This window comes from Marmota monax, unplaced genomic scaffold (genome assembly GCF_021218885.2).
Source record: "Marmota monax isolate L192 unplaced genomic scaffold, Marmota_monax_Labrador192_F-V1.1 WCK01_AAM20220418_F8-fsc00006, whole genome shotgun sequence".
Taxonomy (NCBI): domain Eukaryota; kingdom Metazoa; phylum Chordata; class Mammalia; order Rodentia; family Sciuridae; genus Marmota; species Marmota monax.
The window spans coordinates 8,451,732-8,477,840 of NW_026693712.1; the positions used below are offsets into that span (position 1 = coordinate 8,451,732).

The 26,109-nt window shown below is 36.2% G+C and overlaps 1 protein-coding gene and 1 long non-coding RNA gene across 5 annotated transcripts in view; one reads left to right on the forward strand and one right to left on the reverse strand.

Moving 5' to 3' along the window:
• The first annotated feature begins 8,408 nt into the window (after window positions 1-8,408).
• Window positions 8,409-17,971, forward strand: Znf300 (zinc finger protein 300). Of its 3 annotated transcripts, none has more exons than XM_058584216.1 (6): window positions 8,409-8,566; window positions 9,192-9,317; window positions 9,764-9,922; window positions 14,540-14,666; window positions 14,905-15,031; window positions 16,180-17,971. In XM_058584216.1, the coding sequence occupies exons 3-6, from the start codon at window positions 9,911-9,913 to the stop codon at window positions 17,723-17,725; spliced, it is 1,812 nt and encodes a 603-aa protein (XP_058440199.1). In that variant the 5' UTR covers window positions 8,409-8,566; window positions 9,192-9,317; window positions 9,764-9,910; the 3' UTR covers window positions 17,726-17,971. The 3 variants fall into 3 exon arrangements, with proteins under 3 accessions (XP_058440199.1, XP_058440201.1, XP_058440200.1); XM_058584218.1 differs by having other exon boundaries at window positions 14,582-14,666; XM_058584217.1 differs by having other exon boundaries at window positions 9,807-9,922.
• Window positions 13,882-26,109, reverse strand: part of LOC124103546 (uncharacterized) — an 81,964-nt gene continuing 69,736 nt past the window's right edge. For both annotated transcript variants that reach the window (XR_009228286.1, XR_006855216.2), the window contains one exon: window positions 13,882-14,084. This is a non-coding gene — a long non-coding RNA (uncharacterized LOC124103546). The remainder of the gene's footprint in view (window positions 14,085-26,109) is intronic.

Consider the following 26,109-nt stretch of genomic DNA (forward strand, 5'->3'; position numbering starts at 1 on the left):
AACTTTCAGTAAGCATCTCTAATAAAAAGTCACATTTGTCAGGGATGTACTGAAGCCTATGTGTCTAAATATGGTATCTGCACATAAATTTCTTCCCATATTTCCTGCCTGCTTAACTTCTTCCATACAGGGTCCCAATATTTACTTTCTAAAGTGAGACTTTCCCAGCATGAGAACCTCTGAATATAATAGACCACACCTCAAAAAGATGTGCAAACCTGTATAAGCAAATTCTTTGCATCATTATAAACAGTGAGTTGAGGGAACTGATACCAACTATAACTGGATCTTAGAAATAACACCTGAAGGCATATCTTCAGTGGTCTCTGAAGAGTCTTCATAGAGGGTAACCCCATCTAACTCTTATGGAGGCACTGGAAGATAAGATTATATGTTAGGGCCATACAGAAATTTTGTGAAGTGGGAATGATACTTAGTTATGGAAATTATGTGAGAAAAATGAAGAAAAAAAATTTAAAGGGGATAACATTTGCACTGGAAGCTTAGACATTGAAGCATTGAGAAGGAGACAGCCAGGTGAAGATTTGGAAGAAGAGTATTATAGTAAGAGGAAGCAGTCAACAGGATGTGAAACATATAGTTGTCCTTGGAAAAGTCTTCCCAGACTCATCTGGTTAAAATAGCAACTCTCATCCTCCATTCATTCTCCATCTCATTCCCTTGTTTCATTTTCTTCTTCCAGATTTCACAATATAAAATTAGCTTAATTGCTTTTTGATAACTGCCCATCTTAGTTTCCTATATGTGTTTCTATTAGTTCCCCTGAGGTGGGAAGAATGCATTAGGACATTTCAAAGAGACCAGAACACAGAGCTTCAACATGGCACACACCAGTCAATCCAACCAGTCTTAAAAACCAATAGAAAGCCAAGACAGGAGAAAAATCAGGCCAAATTCGTAGCATGTTATTTAAGCCCCTAGTATCCTTCATTGTTATTTGCCATTGATACAAGTGCTTACTATGTGCTGGGCTAACAAGTCTCAGATGGGCTGTCAGATAGGGAAAGGAGCTCTGTGGTATCATTGAAAGAACACCAGAGTTATGTGAATCCCTTGACTCATTGTGTTATCCTAAGCAAGTCACCACAAACTGGGCCTCAATTTTCCCATAAGTCATTTGGGGAAGTTAGACAAGGTGATCTCAAAGACTTTGGCCAGCTCTCACAGGCTGTTTTTTTCCCCTGATAACCTACTTTTCATTATTGTCCTGTGTCTTATTCTAAGATGGACTTGGATTTCATTTTTATAAATACATAAAAATGAGTGAGGGAAAGAGAAAAATTGATCTGAAACAGACTTCAACAGATCTTGACACAAATTTAGTGAAGCCCTAAGCAACTTTGTTAAACTGTCTCAAAAAATAAAAGCAGCTGGGGATGTATCTCAGTGGTTAACCACCCCTGGGTTCAACATACAGTTGCAGGAAGCCATTTATAAAATACATGAGGACCTTTTCAGCATGGAAGCCAGGGAGGGCTAGACCTGGCATTGGGAATTTTCCATGGCTCTCCTGTGGCAATAGATCACTCAATGCACATGACTTTTTCCTCCACTCTGTTTGAAAGAGCCCTCATTTTAGGAACTGATAGCCCACCTTTATCCTATTTTGATGAAGAATATTCTGTGGAAGTCCTTTGATATTTCCCAATATAAATAAAGCAAGTGGAGGCTCCATCTTCATCCAGAAGCTCAATCCATCTGATCAGCTTGCCCGTCCTGCCCCTCTTTTGAAACTACTTTCAGTGTACTGTGTTTTTTTTTTCCTCCATTTTATTTCTCTTAACTTTTATTTCTCAGCCAGCCCATTCCATCAAGGGGAACCTTATTCCCACAGCCACACAGGACATGGGTGGAAACCAGTACCAAAAAAAAAAAAAATCTTGAGGTCATTTATCCATGACCCAAGACACTCACAAAGAAAGTTCTGCATATTTGACACATTACTTTTTTTTACCTTAACCCTCTGGAATAAAAGAATTTTCTTCCAATATCAACTTTGATCAATTGATAGAAACCATAGAGTTCTGAATTGAGAAAGATTCTAATAGCAAGAAATAAAATAACATGAAATAACTAGCAAATTAAGACTGAAAATGGAACTAGCAAATAATGATTTTTAAATATTTATTGAAATATAGTTGAAATGAAAAAAAAACAGTTGGAGAATCCCAGCAAGAATATAAGCTGATGCTTGCTTATTGATTTTCTGCCTGTATAATCTGCTATCAAATACAGAGTGTCTGAGAGGATAAAACAAAACAAAATCTAAAAATACATTGCCTGCAAGACACCCATTTTAGCCATTTGAGAACACCCAAAGACAGAGAATGAAGGGATGGAAAGAAATTCCTAGAAATTGTTGGGACGGCAGTATTAAGATCCCCTACTATTCTGTTATAATCTATCTCTCCTTTAAAATCTATTGATATTTTCTGTATATATTTATAAATGACAGCTTAGTGGTTGGTATTTCCTTTTGAATTGACCCCTCTATGCAATGATTTCTTTTGTCTTTTATTATTAATTTTTTTTTAGTTTTTTTTACTCAAAGTCTGTTTTATCTGATATTAATATAGCCACCACTAGTCTTGTATTTATACTTACCTGGGAATTTCTTTCCATCCCTTCATTCTCTGTCTTTGGGCGTTCTCATAAGGCTAAAATGGGTATCTTGCAGGCAGTATATTATTGATTTTTGTTTTGTTTTATCCTTTTAGACACTCTGTATTTTGATAGCAGAATCTGATTTATTAACCTTATAGGTAATTACTGATAAAAAATCACTTACTATTGACAACTTTTTAACTCTTTACTGACTATAGTTATTTTGCTACTTTCTTCCAGTCTTGCTTTTATTTTGTTTATTTATTTATTTATTTTATGTTTGTTGTGTTTTGATAGTGGGATGCTTTGATTCCTTTTTCTTTACATTTTGTATATCTATTAGAAATTTTGCTTTCTGGCTAATGTGAGGCTTACATAAAATATAACCATAAATAACACAACTAAATAACACTTTAACTGCATTTGCATATAAAAACTCTACAAATTTGCCTGTCACATTTTATGCTATTGATATCTCAGTTTGTATCTCTCTATGATGAATATCTATTAAACAATTACATATAGCTATAGTTATTTTTAATATATCCATCTTTTAATATTTACACTATAGTTAATACCTAAGGATAGACAACCTTTTGACTATTAGCATATTATGACTATATATGTATACCAGTAAGTGTAGGAGTTCTGTGTTTGGGATTGGGGTCCCTGATGACTTCATGGCTGTGGCATGCTTGGTGCCTGGGAAAGTTTTTGTGCAAAGGCATAGGATGCCTGGTTGCTATGGTAATGCTCTCCATGCTAGAGTCTTATCAGCCATCAACCTTAATCTTAAGCACATAACTCCTGGGAATAAAGGAACTTGTTTGCTTGATAACTACAATGTTTCACCAAGTTCTGGTGCTCCTGGATCTGCCCACCTAACAGTAACTTCAGACAATGGACTTTCTTGAGAGCTACACAAAGCTCCTAACATTACATACTGTAAAATGTACCTGCACAATAAGTAACCTTACTGATACTCTAAACAATAATGTAGTTATGTTACTAATGACCTAATGTAACTTATTGGTATAAATAAAGGTGGCCGCTTGGACAATGAGCCACTCTGCCACCTTCCCTGCCTCTGTATCTTGTCTTTGTCTCCTCTTTATTATTACTCCTTACAAGTAAGCTTTATACATTCATATGTTTTATTTATAATTTTTTCAAATCTCTTTTAAAAAATTTTTTATACTTGTAGATGGACAGAATGTCTTTATTTATTTTTATTGGTGCTGAGATGGACCCCAGTGCCTCATGGATGCTAGGCACCCATTGCCACTGAGATACAGCCAACCCCAGCCATTTTGTTTTAACTTGAATTCCTTTAAGCATTTCTTATAAATCTGTTTTGGTGATAAACTCGCTCAGCTTTTATTTTTCTTGGAATGTCTTTGTAACACCTTTTTTTAAAAAAAAAATGATAGTTTTGCTGGATATAGTATTCTTTGTTGACAGATTTATTTATTTTTAGCACTTGAATACGTTATCTCCCTCTTGATTTCAAGGTTTCTGTTGATAGTAAATCAGATATATATATATATATATATATATATATATATATATATATATATATATATAACCCTTTGTGTATAATAAATTTCTTATCTCTCACTGCTTTTAAGAGTCTCTTTTTGTCTCTCACTTTGACAATTCAATTAAATGTTTTTCAGTGTTGGGGTTCTGTTTTTTAATTAATCCTTCTTTAAGTCCTTTTAATATTCTTGGATTTAAATATCTATATCCCTCCCAAGATTTGGACAATTTTCAGACACTATTTCATAAAGTAAGCTTTCTATACTTTCTCTTATCTTTGGTACTCCCATAATTCATCCATCCATACAGTGTATGTTTTCCCATAAGTCCCTGTTTTAGTCAACCTTTTCATCACTGTGACCGAAAGACCAAACAAGAACAATTGGAGGTAGAAAATTTTATTTGGCTCATGGTTTCAGAGGTCTCAATCATAGATGGCCAACTCCACAGCTCTGGGCCCAAGGTGAAACAGAACATTATGGCAGAAGAATATGACAGAGGAAAGCAGCTCAGGACATGGCAATTAGGAACCAGAGAGCTCCACTAACCAAGGACAAAATGTAAGCTCCAAAAGCATGCCTCCAGTGAACCACCTCCTCCAGCCACACCCTAATTACCTACAGTTACCACCCAGTTAACCCCTATCAGTTGATTAATGTATTGATAGGTTAAGGTTCTCATAACGCAACCATTTAACCTCTGAATATTCTTGTATTGTCTCACACATGATCTTTTAGGGGACATGTCATATCTAAACTATAATAGTTTCTTATACTTTTTTCACCCTTTTTTGACATTTTTTCTCTTTATTCCTCTAAGTGGCTAATTTCATATGTCCTGATTTTAAGTCACTAATTCTTTCTTTCAGCATGATTAAGTATGCTTTTGAAGCTCTTTATTGAGTTTTTAAATTCCATCATTGATTTCTTCAGCTCCAGGATTTCTGTTTGGTTTGGTTTATAGTTTCTATTTTGCTTACTAAATTCCTTTTGTTCAAATTCTTTTTTCTAGTTTCCTTTAGTTATCTCTCTTTATTTTCTTATGTATCATTATGCTTAAGATGATCATTTTGAACACTTTTTCAGGCAACTTATATATTTTCATTTCTTTGGGATAATACATTGGAGATCTCTTACTTTCCTTTGGTAATATAATATTTATGTGATACTTTGTTTTCTGTATAGCTTTGCATTGATATATGTGCATTTCAAGGAACAAACCCCTCTTTTGGTCTTTACAGACTGGTTTTGGCTTGTTGAAGTCATGTCCTGTTAGAATTATCTTCAGGATTTCAATTGATGAGGTTATATCCAGGGTTTGCAGTTGGTTCTGATGTTCAGTGTACAGCATAATTACTAGGGGTCTCTTGCAGGCATGGATTCTGTGTGGTTTAGGGATGTACTGGACTATCTCCAAGACCTTAATCTGTGGGACTGGTTCTGGGATGAGGCTCCATAGTTCAGATTTTGGCAGGTCTGTTACCAGATGCATTGATAGGGAGGCTTCCTCTGGGTCTCCGGGTAGGTCCTTGGACTGGCCATACTGCCTGTCTGTGGCTTAAAGGGGTCTAAAACTAAGACTCAGGGTTTTTTCAGTGTTCATGACAGAAAATTAAATCTTCAGTCCTGTATTCATTCAAGGACATGAGATAGGTTTGCCTCTAGGTGGGTTCCTGGGTGAACAAGCCTGCTCTGAAACTTCAGTTGAGAAGAACCAGAGGTAATTTAGACGTTGTTTCAAGATCCACAATGGAATTGAAGTCAACTCTGATCTCAGCCTTCAGGGGAATTGCCGGTTGTGCTCTCTTTGACTCCTTTGACAGACAGAACTGTTCTCAGTATATAACTGGGACAGTTTGGGACTGAGATTCAGGGTTCACTGTGGAACAAAGTTTGGCAAACCTGTCACAGAGACTCAGATGGGCTCCTCCTTTGGAGAGATCCAGCTGGATAGAACTGCTCCCAAACATATATTGCCTTAAACAAAACGCAATCAGTAACTATCGATAGAACTATGGAAGTTTAAATTGAAGTGAGTGATCACATGCTCACAATCAGCCATTTCTTATCTTCTTCTCCATCTTGACCAAATTTTAGTCAGGCTTCTCTCCTCTAACAGACCCCTAAGTTTTGGCTCACAAGAAAGTTTAAAGACACACCAAAGCATTAGACTGCTGAACATCCTGCCTCCCCTTTAACGGCTTATGCTCAGAATCCCACAACCATAACAACCATTCCCACTGAAATGCCCTGGTTTTGCCACCTGCACACCTCCACCCTTTCCTCCTCCCCCACAAAGTTCCTGCTAACTCTTCTTACTCATCCCTATAAAAGAGCATTTTTGTTTGATATTGAGATGCTTTTAGAATTTTGAAATTGGAGCATTTTTCCTATTCCATGTTGTTCTAAATAAAGTCTTTCTTATCTAAGTTCAGATTTTTTATTGGACATGAGAAATACAATTGCTAAATGTAAACTTGCTCCTTATTTAATTACATGCAAAAAATTGTGGCCCATATGAAAGCCAGAAAACATGTCTATTCAAGTTGTTACAGGGCTCAAGCCTTCAGGGAAACTGAGGAAGAGCGAAGATCCCTCCCCCACTTCAAATCCTGATTCTTGCCACCAAGTCAGAAATATTTCAGACATGTTGCTCAGAGTACCAGGCAATGACTTTATTGAACAGATAGGAAAAGGGAAAGGGAACACTTTCAAGGAAAAGATTGGATCCTCTCAGAAAGGAGAGTCACCTTGCCTTGCCTGCACTCCAGTTTTATTGGGAATCCCAGAGAATTTTCCAGAGTCCTGCCCAGGTCCACCTTTCTACTTTTGACTCAAAGCAGGATGACATCAGAATTTCAAGTACCTGCTGTCATGACAACTCTAGGTCACCTTGGCTCATGCTGATTGGTTCTGATTCTTAAAGTCTTACAAGCTTTATGGTTGGAAGGAATTATCCTTATCTCCCTGAATTTCATGATCTGGTCTATGAAAGAGTTACAAAAGTCTTCCCCTTAAGGGTTACTTGGGTTCCTGTTATCAACATTATTTGGGTCCTGCATTTCTCCTACAGATAACAGGTAGCTTGCTGAGGAATGTGACATAGACTGTCCAATTACACAAGCAAGGCTGCAGGTTGACTGCATCTTAGAAAAGAAAGCATGCAGGGGTCAGCATAGCAGGTCCATGTTATGAAATTATTCTTTTGATCTCATGTTCCCACCGTCCTCATCTATCTGTCCCCTAACAGTGAATCTCTAAAACATATAAATGCTCTATGTAAGGACTAAAGGTGAAGATAACAATTTTAGTATTTTCTTTTTGCATCAAGTGTTTCGTTTCTTCTTTTTTTAATCACATTTTCTAAAAATTTTGTTAAAATCTTCAATAATACTTCCCTTCATTTTCTTTCCCTATTGTAGTGTCTCTCTTCTATATCGCAATCTCTCTCCCAGTCTCCTACAGTCTGTTCCCTTAGCTTCCCATTTCTGTTCCTACACCTCTCATTTCTTTTTGCCCTGCATATCTATCTCCTTCACCTTTTCTTTTTGCCCTGCATCTCTCTTCTCTCTCTCTCTCTCTCTCTCTCTCTCTCTCTCTCTCTCTCTCCTCTCTCTCCTCTCTCCTCTCTCTCTCTTTCATCAGTTGCCAATCTCTTCTTAGCCTGCCTCTCCTTTGCTGGTTAATCAAATTCTCTGCTTCTCCTTGTCCTAGTTTTTCAGCCTCTTTTTCCCTAACTCTCAAGTATCCTGTTTCTGCTTCATTCTGCCCCCCAAACTTTATTATTATGGTAAATAAATATATAACTATAAATTGCACTTATCCTAGAACAATTCCCTATCATTAGTATTAGCATAACTAAAGTCTTGATGAGACTACTTATCCCTTCTCCACCCCCAGATTTTGGTCCCAAATGTGGTATCACCCGGGAGAGGACTCCAAACACGTGTGTGTAGATGCGCTAAAGAAAATATTTTACCGTTCTAAATTATTCCTCTTTCAACAAAAGAATAAAACTCCTTCCTAGTGTCCGCTTAAAATCTCTCTGCAAAAATGCGCAGCTCATTTGTTCTTATGGTAGTCTTCTTCATCCTCTTCCCCCACTTCTCTAGCGTGGTGGTACAGCCCGGTTCCAGGCCAATCCGGTGTTTGTACGGAACCAATTTGACTTTCATAATGGCGGCTCCCTTGCCTAAGAGCAATTGAGAGCAGCCATATTGCCCGCTGAACAAAGCCGCCTGGTACGGAACGGCGCAGGCTCGGGAGCCCGGTGAGGTGCCCACCGACAGGAAGCGGGAGAGTTGCTACTATGGATGTGACAGCTATCCTGGTTAAGCCGTGATGGGCGTTTCGGGACCTAGTAATCGAGCTGGGGGTCAGAAGAGGAACGTGTCCAGTGATGAGTGAGTCGGTGGGATTGATAATGGGAAGGAACGCGTCAGTCCGGGTCTGGGATGGGAGGTTTATGAAATCACTGGGTGGGAGGTGCGTACCGTTAGTGTTGGGTTTATTTCTGAGTCAGGGATGGATGAGCTGTTTGATTAACAATTGGGGAATGACGGGGTGTCTATGGAGTCAGGAATGATGTGAAGGAGGGCTAACAGGGTACAATGACTTAGATCGCTCTTAGGAATCCGATTGGTGGGGGGCTATGGACTAAAGAAAGGGGGAGTCCATATGGAGCATGTGATTGCTAGGGGTTCCGAAATTTGGAAGAAACAATGATAGAGTCAGGGCGACCTAGTAGCCACGATTTACTAAGAAAGGCTCTCCTTTACATTAAATTTCCAGTCATAGTCAGCTATTGAGTAGAAGTCAAGCTCTGGTCACATCTTCTCAGTCTCCCATTGTCCCCATAACCTCATGTCTTTCCTCAGAAATGGTCATTTATCGAACAAACCTAAAGAGAGAGGATTATTATGAAAGTGTAATTTCAGCTCCCCTTTTTCATTGAAATCATCTTATATTTTACTCAAGAGACATATTATTGAGTTGCAGGACATGAATAACTGTCTTGTTTCCTTCCAGGTCTGTTTTGATAAAGCCTGGGATACCCCATATAAAATGGTCTCCCTCTCATAGAAGCCCCACTTGCTCTGAACCAGTTTAGCCCTATACTCATGACTCTTCCTGGGACTGAGATATATTTACCAGGTTTGTACCATCCTGCATTGTGGAATATTTCCTTTTATCCGTGGATCCAACTTATTACCATTTTTGTACACAGACAACAGCACTGTTGAAAATCAGCAATAAAAATTTCAGCAGAAAAATGTCTTAAAATTAACATTTTAGTTCATCAATATTGATTTGGCAAGAGGGTTTGCTACGTTTAGAAAAAATATCAGAACCCTTAGGAGATAACTACTCATGATTATTAAGTAGAATTGCTGGCTTCCAGGGGGAACAACTCTTAGTAAATCAACTGAACACATATCCTTACATGAATCGAAGTTTAAAAAAAGAAAAAAATTTGTCTTGAGTTTTTTGTGATCATGTTAAAGGCAAAACAAATAAAAGTTAATGGTTGATTCCTTCTCCAAATGGTGTTTGCTGATAGTTCTAAGGTTCAAATAACCTTCTCAACCTTCTCCCACAAGGTGGACCATTACCCACCTGACTTCACCTGGTGGTGTTTTCTAGAATGCTGAATGCTGTGCTACATTCTGGATTTGGACCGTGAAATTTTTATTCTGATGACCAGTTTTGTTTTTTCTGGCATCTGTTCTTGTTGAAGATAGCAGAAAATGAAGTCTCAGGTAAGTTGCTTTTTAAACATTTACCACCTTGGATTTCCACCCAGTCAAATGGAAAAACACAAGTATTTAAAATTTAGCTTAGGGTAAAGGTAGAAATAATAATGATCAAGACCTAGAAAGAGTTGCTGAGTAATATGTAGAAATCTGGCTCAAAACTGTTTTTCTAAATTCATATCAATTTTTCTGTCCCTTCTTACAGAAGTAGACATCATAAGTTATATGATTTCATGATTTGCATTTCCTAAAGCAGATCAATCTCCTATGGGAAGAAAATATTTCTTGCTGTATAAGACAAAAAGAGAGAGAGGGAAAAAAAAAGGCTATTTGGGGTCTTTCTCTAGATACACAGTGTTTAACACTCATTTGGTAAATGCACCAGTACATGTGTCTTAAAATTATGTTTTTTAGAATGGGAAGTATGATAATTTTTTAGCCAAACACTTGGATTTTATTTTTTGGCCAAATCCAGTTCTCCAAATTTTTTGCAAACAAAGTCTTACTGAGGCACAGTCATATTTGTTGACATTATCCATACCTATTTTCCAGCTGCAGTTGTGGGGTTGAGTAGTTACAACAGAGACTGGATAGCCTACAATGTCACAAATGTTATCTTTACCAAAAAATTTGTCAACACCTGCCTTAGAGGAGAAAATGATTGTAAAGACTTTCTAGAGTCTAATTTATCCAGAGGTAGAATCTGGATAATTTAAGATAGATACATTTTGAATATTCTTCCAAAATACCTATGTCTCTCAAAAAAAAAAAAAAGTTCTTAAATTATATTTAACTGGCAAAGGTTTGGAGGGCAAAACTTCCTGTGCTCTGTGTTCTTTGTTGTGGTTTCAGAATTTGTCGGATTACTCTCCAGTTTGATTGTTTCTTCTCTGCTCTTCCATTTTAAAAAATATGTGTTATTTTTTTTAATCAACATTCGCCTTCTGCATGGTATAAAAATTTTAAACTATATAAGAAAATAAAAATTAAAAACAGAGTCTATTTAACTTAATGCCTCCTTTCCCTGAGATATTCAGTGTTATTATTTCTAACCCTGCAAATCTTAATGCCTCCTATTTTCTTGTATGTTCCTTTTGGAAAAATGATGCTATAGTGAACATTTTGTTTCACAACCTGGTTTTCGACTTAATGACAGAAGTATAAGATTTTCACATACATTTTGTTTATCTGCCCATGTCAGTACATAACATTCTTCTTTGTTGTTTTATCAGATGCATAATATTTCTTCTGGCCTGGTTGCCTGGAACTTTTTCCTCATTTGTAACGATGGAGATGGTAGTCTTCATAGGGTTGTTGTGAGAATTAAGTGAGCAGGCAGCATGCTTGGAACTATAACTGGGACATGGTTTCTACTGTGTGCATTAGCTATTATTATCTCATCATTGTGATTGTCAAATCTTGAAATCAGCTTTTATATTAGTAGTCTTTTTGCGTATTATTAAGTTCAACTGAGTTCTGTTGCAAAAAGATGAGTTCATTTTTCTTCTTAGATGTCAGGAGCAGTGAGTTTTATTGTTCAATATAGTAGCCATTAGTGGCTACATGTGGTATTGAGACTTGAAATTGGCTAGTCTGAATTAAAATGCTTTAAGTGTTAAGTATGTACTGAAATTTGAAGATAAAATTCCAGAAAACCCACTTAATAGTTTTTAAAGCTAATTATATATTGAAATGATATTTGAGGCAGTATACAGGGATAAATATATACTATTAAAAATAACTTTTTGGATGTAACTTCTAGAAAATCTAAAATAATTTTTCTCTTTAGTTTTATATTCCTTTTAGTTAGCACTGCTTTAAAGAATAAGAATAGATTTTTTTATTAGCCCAATAAATCCAACTACCCTGGTTAATTAGCTGAATAAATGCTTGTTCCTTCAGGAAGAGGGCTTCATCTTCTGAACCATCCAGAAGTGAAGGCATTGCTTCTGCCTCTCCCCTTCCTTTCTCCCTCTAACACTTGCCCCAATTCTCTGTCACTTTTCTTCTCTAAATGGCATTTCCATTCTCCCAGCCACCCAAGCTGTAAAAATTATTTACAGATGACAAAAGTATAAATTTTCACTGATTATATACCATATTTTCTCAGAATTAACAAAATATATATATATTTAGTATATTAAGCACTTGAATATCATTAATAAAGCACAATCAGAATGCTAGAATTATAATATACATTTTGCTATAAGAATGTATTTCCTCTACATTCTACATTAATTATCTTTCTCATGTTACTACTTTTCAGATCAAAAGAGTATGCACGACTGCTATACAAAACTACTTTTTTAAAAATGTTTTTTTTTAGTAGGAGATGGACACAATATCTTTATTTTTATTTATTTATTTTTATGTGGTGCTGAGGATAAAACCCAGGGCCATGCATGTGAGGCAAGTGCGCTACCACTGAGCTACAGTCCCAGCCCCAAAACTACTTTTAACTGACCATGAGTTTTAGTTATTTTAAATTTTATAATCTTCGTTCATTTTCAGCACATTTTTTCTCGAGCGCTCAATTTATGCCATAGGCACTGGGTAGCTGTTGAATATCTCAAGAAAATTTAGGCATTCTTCTTTACTGAGAGCACTGCTAAGAAAAGTGGCATGAAGAGATGGGTTAACACAGAAAAGCTCTGTAACAGGCAGGGAAGCAGTGTGCTGTCATCACAGAGAGGAGGAGCCAACAGCTTTGTAAGGAGGCAGGAAAGAGGTTTAAAAGATTATTGACCTCTGGGTTATGAAGGAAATAGGGTGAGGATGGGAGGCAGCATTTGTAAAAGTAGGTACAAAATAATTTTAGGAAAGCTGAGGATTTGAGGAAAAACTAAAGAGGTAAGTGTTGCATGGAGAGGTTGCCTATGCATGGGACTGAAGTGATAGAACTTGAAAGACCATGTTTTCCATATCAAGGAGGCAGTCTGAAGTGAGTAGTAACGAATCAAGCTGGTGACTCAGAGTAAATCTTATAAATCTGAAAATTAATCAATCAATCATATTTTCTGTGTATGATCTTTGGCCAATAGTTTCTTAATGACTACAGTTCTCAGTTTTCTCATATATACAATAGGAAACTAAATGGGACTGTCATGGGCAAAGTGCTTGGCAGCTTGGCGATGCATAGGGAACCAGATGTGGGAGGAGAAAAAGTTTACAACTGAGATGGCTGAGATGAGACTAATTCTGTGTGCCAGGAGGGAAACCACAGAGGCTTTGAAGAAGGGAAGTGCTGATATTTGAAACAATGCTTCATTTGTTTTCATTCTGAAAGCAACACTTAATAACAATGGAGTATTTAGAAAATAAATATTTAGGAAATTTCCTGAAAAGTAGCTTAAAATAATAACAAATCATTCCACTATTAGATTATTTTTCACTATTAGATGACAACTATTGTGAAAATAATGGTGACATAAGTCACAGTCAGTTTTCCCTCCAGACACTATATTGCTCTCTACTTACCCAAATCATTTATTTTGATGGCATGCGACTTTGTTGTAGTTTTCTTCATAAATGTTTTCTGCACATTTCTTGTTGTACCTGTTATTTGAGATTTCTTATCTTTTGTTACTATTGTAATTGGTATATTTCATTATATTGCTAGCTGTTGCATGTCTATAAAAGAGCAGTTAGGTTTGGAGGAAGCTAAGATCTTTTTCCCACAAAAATGAGAGTCAGTTAATTAGTTTCTAGTGCACTGGTCTTCTATGATTCTGTAAATGTAGTTTTTCTTTTATTTTCTGTTTTTTTTTAATGTTGATATTTCAAAAGGACTTCTCTGCCCTATACTTGTAAATAAAAAGTTTTTTCTTTTTTCTGACTTTATGATCTCTAGGACATCTTAGAGTTTAAATTTTTTTCCATCACAATTTATTTTATTATCTTTTCTAAGGTATAAGATATAATGAATTAGTTTGCCTGGGCTGCCATATCAGAGCACCACACACTGATTGACTTAAGTAACATAAATTTATTGCCTTAGTTTTGGAGGCTTGAGTCCAAAATCAAGATGTCTTCAGGGTTATTTCCTTATGTGACTGTGAAGGAAGAATCTATTCCAGGTTTCTTTCCTTTACTTTTTCATGGCCACTTTTTTTTTCTGCATCTCTTTGCATCATCTTCCCTTTGTCCTTGTCTGCTCAAATTTCTCCTTCTGACAAAGACATAAAATATATTGGATTAGGATCCAACCCTAATGACTTCATATAGTTAGTTATATCTACAAGGACTCTGTTTCTAAGTAAAGCCATGTTCTGCGGTATTAGGGGTTAGTTCAGCATATCTATTTTTAGGAGAAACATTTCAACCAATAACATATTGCTTTAATATTATTCTATTGACTGTACCAGTCATTTCAGTAACATTCATGGAATAATCTTTTTTCCTCCCAGTTACTTGAATGCTATCTTTATCATTTATTAAATTACCATATATATTAGATAGGCATTTTATGGTTTATCTCTTCATTTTCCTGATCTGATTTTTCTTGCTAAAAATAGAGCTTTGCATTGTTTCTCTCAAAAACTATGATGTGGGTATAGTTTTGTATACTACAGTGGTAATGATAAAAATGATCACTTCACATTGAATAGGAATGTACTATTACAGGGGTTAGTATCATTCAAAGATGTGGCTGTGGATTTCACCCAGGAGGAGTGGCAGCAATTGGATCCTGCTCAGAGGACCCTGTATAGGGATGTGATGCTGGAGAACTTCAGCCATCTGGTCTCAATGGGTAAGTATGGCTTCCCTGTATAATCCAGTTGTATAAGCAAGTGCCTTTCTTTATCAGTTACTGTGTTTAGTTGGTTCCTGATACATATGAATTTCATGACCTTCATATGTTTGCAAATGGAGGTCATCCCTTTGTTGAGGGCTAAATAGACAACTTCATTTTAGAACACCTGAAATTGTACCTTCTCTTCTTCCTTCAGTGCAATCAATCCAGTTCCTTCCTGATTTCCATTTAATAGGATATCCAGTTTCCAAACCAGATGTCATCTCAAAGTTGGAACAAGGAGAAGATCCATGGATCATAAAGAGAGAAATACCAAACTGGATCTATCCAGATGGAAATCATGCACATGAGAGACAAGGAAAGTGCAATATCAGTTTGTTTGTTTTTTAATTGTTTGGTGCCTGAGGCTTATATATTATTCTTATTGAAATCTATTCTTTGCTCCTATGCTGAGAATTTAATATTTATTCAACCAATAATTATAGGCATTTAGTAAGCATTTAAGAAATAACTAAAAGTAATTGTGAGCCTTTCAGTGGAAAGCTATTTCTTCTTTAATCCCCCCCATATTTATAAATATGTATATGGTTATTTGTGTATTTGTGTGTAAATTATGTAAGTATGCCTTTTATGATGTGAAAGAGCTATAAAGGCAATAGAAAACAAAGCCCTTACAAGTACATAAGAGTAGTTTAAGTACTTTAAGAGGTAAGACCTCTGGGTACATGAATACACAATTAAACAACAAATACAGCTACTATATTTTAAGTCTCAGAAAAAATTTAGAATCTAAAGAGATGTGGCAGAATTTGAAAAAGCATTTTTTGAGTATGCAGCTATGATTGCTCTGAATGACATAAGTGCTGAGATTGAAGGAAGAGGATGAAGGGAAACTGTGGAAGAGAGCTGTTCATAAAACCTTGGAATTAATAAGATATGGCTTTTCTGGGAGAACTTTGCTAGTTTCACTTGATGCATACAGTAGGCATTTTATTGGGAGTAGTTAAATTCACATGTGTATTCTTGGTATGAATCTGATACTGAATCTATAGCAGTACTTGAGTTTCTCTGTTGTTTGTTTTAGTTGTTAGTCAGGAAAACTGAGGAGAGTTAAAGTTTTTTAAATACTTAAGAGACCTAGTTTCTTTGAAGTGGTGGCAGAATAATGGTTAATTTATAAATAACAAATAGTTGATAAGAAAAAGAATACAAAAAGTGAAAATAATTTCTATTTAGAAAGCAAGGAAAATAGGAATATCTTGGAAGAATAAGTCAAGATCAAAGTCTCTTTTCTATCTCCTTGAAGTCTAGGTTTTATATGAATACTTTCTCTTCAATACTTTATCTATTCACCCAATCATTATGTGCTGGACTATTTTCTGAGATGCCAGACCATGAACTCATAGTCTAAATTCATCAATTTTGTTGGATTATCCATTTGTTCTGCTACTTTGACTCTTTTAATTGTTCTTTATGACTTTTTGATTTTATCTTTCCTTCTTTTAGAAAGGAAGAGTAACCCTCATAACTTCCAATCATATATTTTGAAGACTGTTTCCTTCCATAATAAGATACTGAAAGGAGTCACAAAAGATGGATCATTTTACTCCATATTAAAAGTCTGCCAACGTGATAGCCAGCTGCAGAGTTGTCAGGGAAATCAAGACAAACTTTTCAGGCAAGTCACATTTGTCAGTAGCAATATAACAACTGAGGCATCGGGTCATAAATATAATGCATTTGGAAGAGTATTTGATGAGTACATAGAACAAGATATATCAGAACAAAAACTCCACAAATATAATACATTTGAAAAGAACTTAAAACCAAATATTGGCCTACCAAATTTTTATAAGGGTAATTCAAGAAAAAACCTTAATGAGAGTTTGGGTTTTGGAAAATTATCTAGTCACAGTGTGGCCAATTCTGATCTTGAGAGAATTCACAATGGGGTAATACTCTGTGATGATGATCAATGTGAAAACATTTTCAGCAATAAACAATCCCTTATCCAATATCAGAATGTTGAAACTAAGGAGAAAACCTGTGTCTGTATTACATGTGGAAAAGCATTTGCTAAGAAGTCACAGCTTATTGTACATCAAAGAATTCATACTGGAAAGAAACCATATGATTGTGGTGCATGTGGAAAGGCCTTCAGTGAAAAGTTTCATCTCATTGTACACCAGAGAACTCACACTGGGGAGAAACCTTATGAATGTTCTGAATGTGGGAAAGCCTTCTCTCAGAAATCATCCCTCATTATACATCAGAGAATTCACACTGGGGAAAAACCATATGAGTGCAGTGAATGTGGGAAAGCCTTCTCCCAGAAATCGCCCCTTATTATACATCAGAGAATTCACACTGGAGAGAAACCTTATAAATGTAGAGAATGTGGGAAAGCATTTTCCCAAAAGTCACAACTTATTATACATCATAGAGCTCATACTGGAGAGAAGCCATATGAGTGTACTGAATGTGGAAAAGCCTTCTGTGAGAAGTCCCACCTCATTATACATAAAAGAATTCACACTGGTGAGAAACCCTACAAGTGTGCTCAATGTGAAGAAGCCTTCAGCAGAAAGACAGAACTTATTACACATCAGTTAATTCATACTGGGGAGAAGCCCTATGAATGTACTGAATGTGGGAAGACTTTCTCCCGGAAGTCACAGCTCATCATACACCAGAGAACACATACTGGAGAGAAACCCTACACGTGTAGTGAATGTGGTAAAGCCTTCTGTCAGAAATCACATCTCATTGGACATCAGAGAATTCACACTGGAGAAAAACCCTATGTGTGCACTGAATGTGGGAAAGCCTTCTCTCAGAAGTCTCACCTCCCAGGACATCAGAGAATTCATACAGGGGAGAAACCTTATATGTGTGCTGAATGTGGAAAGGCCTTTTCCCAGAAGTCAGACCTTGTTTTACATCAGAGAATCCATACTGGGGAAAGACCCTATCAATGTGTGATATGTGGGAAAGCCTTCATTCAGAAGTCACAACTCACTGTACATCAGAGAATTCATACAGCCATAAAATCTTAATGAACTTACCACAGAAAAGCCTTCAATATTAGTTTTAGCCTTAATAATAACCAGGAACCTGATTAACTTGATGAGTATGGGACAACATCTTTATAGATAAAATTTTCCTAGGGATTAAATGTTTCTAGTATGGTGATGCCTTTTTCAACAAACATAATTATATATGGGAAGGCATTTTTAATATGGTGTGAAAATTTTTTGAAGTTATGAACTCATTGATCAGTAGAATAAAGTATGTATACAGAATAGCATTGATTTACATATTCCTTATTATACCGCATAATGTAATCAGAAATTGAAATCACAGATATCTGGTTGGCATAATTATGACCATACAGTAATTCTTTATAAAGGATATGGAAGAACATTTGAGTAAAAAAAACAATAACATAAAACATCAATTCCCAGAACCTGTATTATATTAATGTGTTTAAGCCCTAAAGCTGCATGTAAAACTCCTGTATAAAAGTACAGAGGTAGGTTGAGTTGATTCAGTAATGTTGACATTTATGCATTTTCTATCTCAAACATATAATTTGAACTGCATCTCTGAAAGGACCCCAAGTCTTGGATTTTGACAAGTTCTCCCCTTTACTCTCCCTAACTGGGAAGTTAGTTTGGTGAAAGACTTTTGTGCTGAAGCCGTACAGTCTTGGGTTTTGGTCCTGGCTCAGCTGCTCACAGGTTATGTGAATTCAGACAAGCTTACTTCACTTGTCTGGATGTTTTTCTTATCAGTAAATAAAAGTACAATGTAGAATACATTTTCAGTTAATTTTTATTTTTTTCTATTCTCACACAACAGAATCCTAAGACAAATGTGCATCTTCACATTTGAACTTGCTCTACACTTTCAATACTCCACTTTTGATTGCCCACCTCTGCAACTGGTTCATTTTACTGTCTCTGACCCTGTTGGCTATGTTCTTGCTATGATATATTGGTATTTTAAAATACACTTATTTTCTACATTAACATATATGAGGAGGTGATTGAACATACAAACTATTCCTGTGTCTCTTTAGCTCCTTTTTCACCCTTACCCTACAGTCCCAATTGTCTTACCTGGGAACTGAGGACAGTTCACAGGAAAAAAAAATCTTGGGGTAAGAGAAGAGACGTGCCTACCTAGCCTGGAGAACTTGATATTTCATAAATGTCTGCTACCTAACTCTTATGCCTTCTTGAGCAGCTTTAGACAAGCAACCCTGCTGAAGATCACCTACAGGAGAGCAGTTTTGGCAAAGATGAAATAGTCTTTGGGTTAGGCAGTATCTGTGTACAATTCTGCTTACCTTCTTCACATTTCCAGCCCAGCTGATCCCCATGGCTGAAATGTCTGATGAAAAAGTTGGACTGATCTGGGTGAGAACCTCCATAAAGGACAGGCTTAAATGACGGGTATAGAAACTCAATGTTAAGGGTGTTAGTTTTCCCCCTAAGTATTTATTGTTAAAGGTGGAGAAAGAAAATCCAAAGGAACAGCCCACTTATATAGAATTAGTTACTTTTATTACTGAATAATAAAAATATCATGTAGCTATCAGGTAGCCAGCATCTGGCTGCAAAGTTCTAGTGGATATGATTAATCATATCCCTCAACATTTCTCAATTAAGTTAGATTGGTTTAGTTTCTCTCAATATTTGATGTATTCCATACCAAATTCCAATAAACTGTGGTTATATGGAATTAAAGCTGTAATTTTTATAAATCTGCTATTAGTTAGCAAATAGCACATATTCATTTTTGCCAGTAGTTACATTGAGTTTACTCTGATATTCTGTTTTGTATAACATGTAATGCTTTTCATCTTTCTTTATCAACACATGTTGTTGTTGCTCCTGACAGTGTATCTAACACATATGCTTTGTCATGTCCCTTATCAGTCCTCAGTGAAGTTAGATCAATTTAGTTTCCTACAATATTTAATTCATTCCATACCAAATGCCAATAGGCTTTTCTTTATCTTAAAATTTGGTTCTAAAATTATGTATAGAAACAGTCTATGGCAAGGATATTCAAGACACTTTTGAAGGACAAATTGGGGAATTTATCAGACTAAGACTTACTATAAAATGGTAGCATTTAATAAAATGTGGTATTATGTATGAGTACTCAAATACACCAAGGGTAAAAGAGAATCTAGAAAAACTCTTAGCCGTAGTCACTTGAATTATGATAAAGATGGCACTCTAGAGCAGTAGGAGAAAAGTAGTCTTTTCCATACTATTTCTGACTCAATTCTCTATGTAAAAACAAAGGAAAAAAATCTTAAATTTATCACATATCATTTATAAAATCAATTCCACTTAAATCTCTAATAAAGGAAAATATATAGCAACAGTAGAGATCGGGTAAGAAGAAAGCCTGAAAATATCAAAGCATCTTTCTCAATAGATGAGAATACAAAATTGTGAATAAAACTCCAAGAAAGTAAAAATAACATGATAAGAAAAGATAACAAAATAAAGAAATGGGGTTGGGGGGACCCACAAAACAGAAATGTTGATTCAAAAAATAATGTAATTAGTAATCCCATGATAATACACATCAAAATAAATAAAGTTTAGGTACATAATAATAATGAAAAATATGAATGCCTAATACAAGCAATGAAGGAGAACATACTCAGTCTAAAGATACTAAAAGACATTAGGAAGACTTGAGTACAACCAAATATTTAAGTAAAAGAAATACTAATTCTACAATGTCTCTTCCAGGAAAGAGAAGAGGATTATATTGAGGCTAAAACAGTCAGAAACATTATACAGAAAAAAATTCTAATGACCAAACTTTTTCTTAGACATGGACACTCTTAAAAGAATATTGCAGATAAACCCAGCTCTATTTTGAAAGTAGATACATCATGACCTAATAGATCAGGAATGAAGGTTTGTTCAACATACAAAATCAGTGAGTATAATTCACGATATCAGTAGCCTGAAACAAAGTAATCATTTAACTATTTCAATAGAAGCAGGAAATAGTTGGCAAAAATTCAACATGTATGTTTAGTAAAAACTCAAACCAGGGACAAAAGGCAGCTTTCTCCAGACTGTTAAAAGGCTTATGTAGACAATCTATAATTAATATCATATTTAATAATACTAAATGCTTGTTGCCAATTGGAAAAAAGGCAAGAGTATCTGCTCTGCTTTCACTATTTCTAATTAACATTATACTGGTGGTCTTTGCCAGTACAATAAGGAAAGCAAAAAGATAGATAGTTGGCAGATCCTGCAATCTAGAAAGGAAGAGATAAAAGTGTCCTTAATTATAGACACCATATTCTTCTTCATAGATCCCAAGAACTCTACAAAAAGTCTTACTAGACCTAATAAGCAGGTTTTGCAAAATATCCAAAGAAATGGAGAGACAAACTGTTTAAATACTAAAAGGTTCAGTATTGTTAAGATGTCAATTCCTGTCAAATTGTTCTGTATACTAAATTCACACACAAAAAAAAAAGCATTTTTGTGAAGGTCGACAAGCTGTTTTAAAAATTCATATGTAAATACAAAATACCTCGAATAGAGAGAACAACTTTTAAAAACAAAGATCAAAATTGAAAGATTCATATTACCTGTAGCTTATAAAGCGACAATAACCAAGACTACTTTTGGCATAAGAAGAGACACGCTATACGTATGTGGCAACTGATTTTTAACAATCTAATTGGCAAGAGGTAGTCTGTTCAACAAATAATTCTAGAAAAATGTAAAAACAACTATGTGAGTTTCCATATACCAAAATAAATTATTTTAAGTTTAACCCTTCACTCATGCGGTATGCAATTTGAAATAGATCATGGACATAAATATGAAGCTATAAACCACAAAGATACAGAAGAAAATGGTGGCTTTGTCTTTTCACACAAGACCAAAAGCCACAAAGCATTGAAAATTGGTTCATTATGATTATGTCTGCTTTTCAAATTAAACTGTTATGAAGTTGAAATACTCTGGATTTGTCCTTCATAGCCTTTCTATCAGACACAGAATCAATCATTTCTCCATGGAACACTGCTACTCTTGGTGAGCAAAGGTATTTGAAAGGTATTTGGGTGTTCACAACTGAAGGGATATCATTGCATATAGGCCACCTTCAAAGGACAGGTTGAGGACTCTGACCATATATCATAAATTATGAGGTTATTTTGATCTCTCCTATTCATAATTTTCAAAAAATCTTTGATTCTTTGCAAGTATCACTTTGGTATCACACAAAATGATTCCCACTCACATTAGCAAATATATAGTTATTTTATCTTATACCTAACCAAACTCAGGTTGTCAATATTAGGGTAACAGTAAACAAAAACAAATTTAAAAAATTAAATCATATGTTGAATGACTATAGAAATTCAACCAAGTTGAAAATGATAACATTAACAAGCTCAAACACAAATATGTAAGTTCAAAGAAGTGTAGCATATAGATCAGATGTTCTGTGAAAGCTCAACTTCGTCTTCTTTCCAACCCCAATATCCTGTCTTTAAGTCATCTTTGCAAGTGAATCTTTGGCTTATTTCCCTGTGTTGATTCCTAATTTGAAGCTTTCATACTTTAGGCATCATATTTGTTTTCTTATTGCAGCTCTATGTGGTCATGTTTACCCCCAAGCATAGCCAAGTTAACTTGACTATTACCTCCCAGGAGGACTACGGGCTGGGAAACAAACCTTTAACACAGGGGTTTTTGGGGGACACATTAGATCCAAACTATGGTAAAAAAAATTTTAATTAAAAGATGGAAGAATAATGGGGAAGAAAGAAGAAAATGGAAAAGGAACAGAAGTAAAGGGGAAGAAAGGGAGGATCATTCACTACTGAAGATGATAATGGTGGTGAAAACTTCATAACAATAACAAACACAGAGAACCCTTTTCAAGTTCTTTACATATGTCTCCCCACAACGTATTATTACTGTCATTTTACAGATCAGGAAGCTGAATCATAGAGGCAGTGACTTACTCTTTTTACTCTCTTGCCTCTTATAATAAGGAAAGGTTGTTAAAAAAAAGTTTGCTATTTCAAATCAACAAAAAAGTAAGAGCAAATGAAATTTAAAGACTCAAAAGCTAGAACTATGCAAAAGTGCAAAGTGAAAGAGAGAATCCCCACTCAATGATTATTCACATCACTCCTGAAATTCTAAAAATAATGAGGTAATCATTCAAAGCACTTCATAGGTGGCAGAGTGAAGCCACAGCCCTACAGGTTTTTTAACCTCTCATCAGATGCTACTGACTTCAAGCCTATATGACCTTGGACAGGCTCCTCCCCCTCTCTGTGAAGTCATTTCATCTCTGGAAAGGGGATAGTAATACCACCTACTTGTGGAATTGTTGTAAGACCAAATTAATACCTGCATAGCTCTCACCACAATGTCTGGCTTCCAGTAAATGGTCAGTGTAAACCATAATGTTGATGTGACAGCTGTAATTGTGAGCAATCTTTTTACTCTTTCATTATGCTAAGTCATTTATCACAGTGTTGTGACTATAATGAGCACTTATTTGGTCCATCACAGTGTAAGTCCCAATAAACATGAACTATTTAATGATGTGATTTACCCACATAAGAGTCATTGGCCCAGGAGTATGAAGCTGATACCACAGCTGCGATACCATAGTATGGATCTTGTTTCTGGGGATGAGGTATGAGATTGTTTTAGTTGGGAGTGTTGAGGGCAGAGAAGAACATTTGTCAGATCTGTGCCCCTCCTTGTCCTCACACTGAGCAGCTGCCTGAGCTTCCCTCTTTGCCATGCAGGGCTTCCCCTGTGAGTGGCTGCTCATACAATTCTTTGGAAATAGTTTCATTGTGTGCAGGTTTTCAGGACCACTAGCATCATGGAAAGTTTGTGTCAGTGGAGACCAGAAGACTTGTCCAAAGACACTTGATTTCCAAAGAAAAAATTATGCACTCACTTTCTTAGAGTCCCAAGCAATAACTATAACATGTTTGCCCACTCTATCCTTGAGAGAAGGATAAGGCTCTGGGATGGAGAGAAAATATCTTGTAAATGCCTAGGAGTTTTTTGTTTTGCCTTGTTTTGTTTAGCTATATATTTGATTTGGTTTCTAGGGTAACAAAGTTGTGTGAAAATAAAAATTTCCAGTGTGAAAGTCTTTTTAAAAACCCTTGTCATCCACTGTCCCCAGAAGACAGTTGAGAATTTCAAGATGTTTATTTAAAACAAACTATTGAGGATTTTATTTTCAAAAGTTGTCTTCTTTGGCTATTAAGCTTTCTGTTGACTCCAGCTTGAGAAATATAAAGTTTAAATATGGTGAATGTTGCGAGTAATGAATTTATCGGAATTCTCACATGGGTATTCAAAAAATATGCTTGTCTTTAACTCAATAAGTGTGCTTTTTAATTTAGGAAGAAGGGATTTGTGTGACAGTATACCTTGACTTCATTCCATTGTTTTTATATTTAAATTTCACTGTTTTCATTTATTTTGGAAAATACCATACTCTTACACCTCATGTAATTGGGAGAACTAGAAATTCCAAAAGAATATGAGTAGCAAAAACCAAACACATGTAGTCAAGTTTTACTTTGGTGATAACTCCTGTGTGCTTTTTAAAAACATTTTTTCTTATAGTATAAAACTTTTCTATAGAAGTGGTAGTTGTATTTTTCCTTTTTTTCCCCTAACATTTTTCATTTGGCCAATAAGCCACAGACTGAACCATGTGTTGTTATTCTGGAGTCCTTGCTGATATTAGAATAGGTTTGCAAGGCCCCTATTTCCTCCCTGTCTCTTCTCCTCCCTATCCTCCTTTCTGTTCTTCTGTGAATTTTGTCCCAGTTTCAAATATATTCATGTTCTTATAAAGTCTGGTTATGGTTACATGGGTTTTCTTTCTTTCATGTGTTCATCATGGCCATCAAAAACTGATGCTCTCCAGGACCTTGAGGATCACCTGAGGGTCACTCATTTGGCCTTTTAGACTGTCCCTCAATCTTCTGCTCAACCTGTGGACAATGTCCTCAATGGCCATAGGACCTATAAAAAAGAACCTGAGTTGGCTAGACCAACTCATTCCACTGTCCTGCCCTCAAGCCAGAAACTCATAGCCAGTGGAGAGAAGTGTCTTTTCAGGATGGAAGACCTCAGTGAGGAAGACCAGGAGAACACACCTCTAGCCCTCCTCTCAACAGTGGTTTTATTCCAGGAGCCATTTGTGACCATTGTCATCTAAGAATAGTGCTTCTGTCCTCAACATCTTTAAGGAAGGGGAATCTGGGAAGGAGTTTGACACAAATGAGAATTGAGCAGAGGTGAACATGGCTTCCCCAGGCACAATTCACAAAGGCCACCATGGGAAGGAAAGACATCCTGGTCCAGATGTAGTCACTGGGATGCCAGTGATGACCATTCTGAAAGCTAATGGAAGCTTTGATAAGAGTAGGTCACCTACTCTGGCATTCCTGGAATGGCAAGAAAGGAACTCTGGTGGTGAGGAGTCCAGACCAACAGAGCCAACACAGCGAGGGGGACTCAGCCAGCCCCAGTAAGAACATGTTCCAAATCCATTACCACAGATTCCTTGAGGGCTTTCAACTCAGGAGCCTTTGAGTGCCCAACTTTGTACAAGTATCAGGTCTATTATTGACCTGTGGAATGGTTTCACAGTACGAAAATCCAAGAGAAATTCATGTGGACCATGGGCTTCAGTCCTACTGAAATTCAGAGAAGGCATCTATACTAGGCAGCATAAAGTTTTCTCTGACCATGTCACATATCTCTGCGGAGTTGGAATCAGTACATCAAAAACTGAAAATACTGTGCCACAGCTCCCTTTGTGTGGACATACCATCTTTGTGAAAGCAGAACACTCAGGGAGGGCTGCTGTGTGTGACCTTCTATAATATAGAAACTGTGTATTCTGAGGCACACCCTGTAGAGTCTGAAACAAGTTAGTTTGGGTGGGGCAGGTAGAGAGTACCATGTTTACAGATAATGGAAACATTCTCTTTCCTTCCTTCCCACTAGCTGGGTTACTCTTTCCCTTTCTCACTGACTTTCCTCCTTTCCCTCTCAGTCCCCATCCTTTCCCAACTCTTGACCTCATTTTCCTGTAGATGCTAAGTGGCTGTACTTGAACCATCACATCATGAAAAATGGTGCAATCCCTTTGCTCTGAAATAATGTCATTAAATCAGGCACAGTGAGAGAGGGGTTCCCTTTCCCATAGTACACACTCATCAAGGAGAATTGAGTTCAAATTTTATTTCAAGATCATTGAACCCCATAGACACAGTAGCTCCTTAACTCGTGCTTACATATTTTAGTCTTGCCACATCCATTTGATGGTCTACCTCAGTATAGCTCCCAAACATCTGCCACCTTGAAGGTCATCCAGCTCT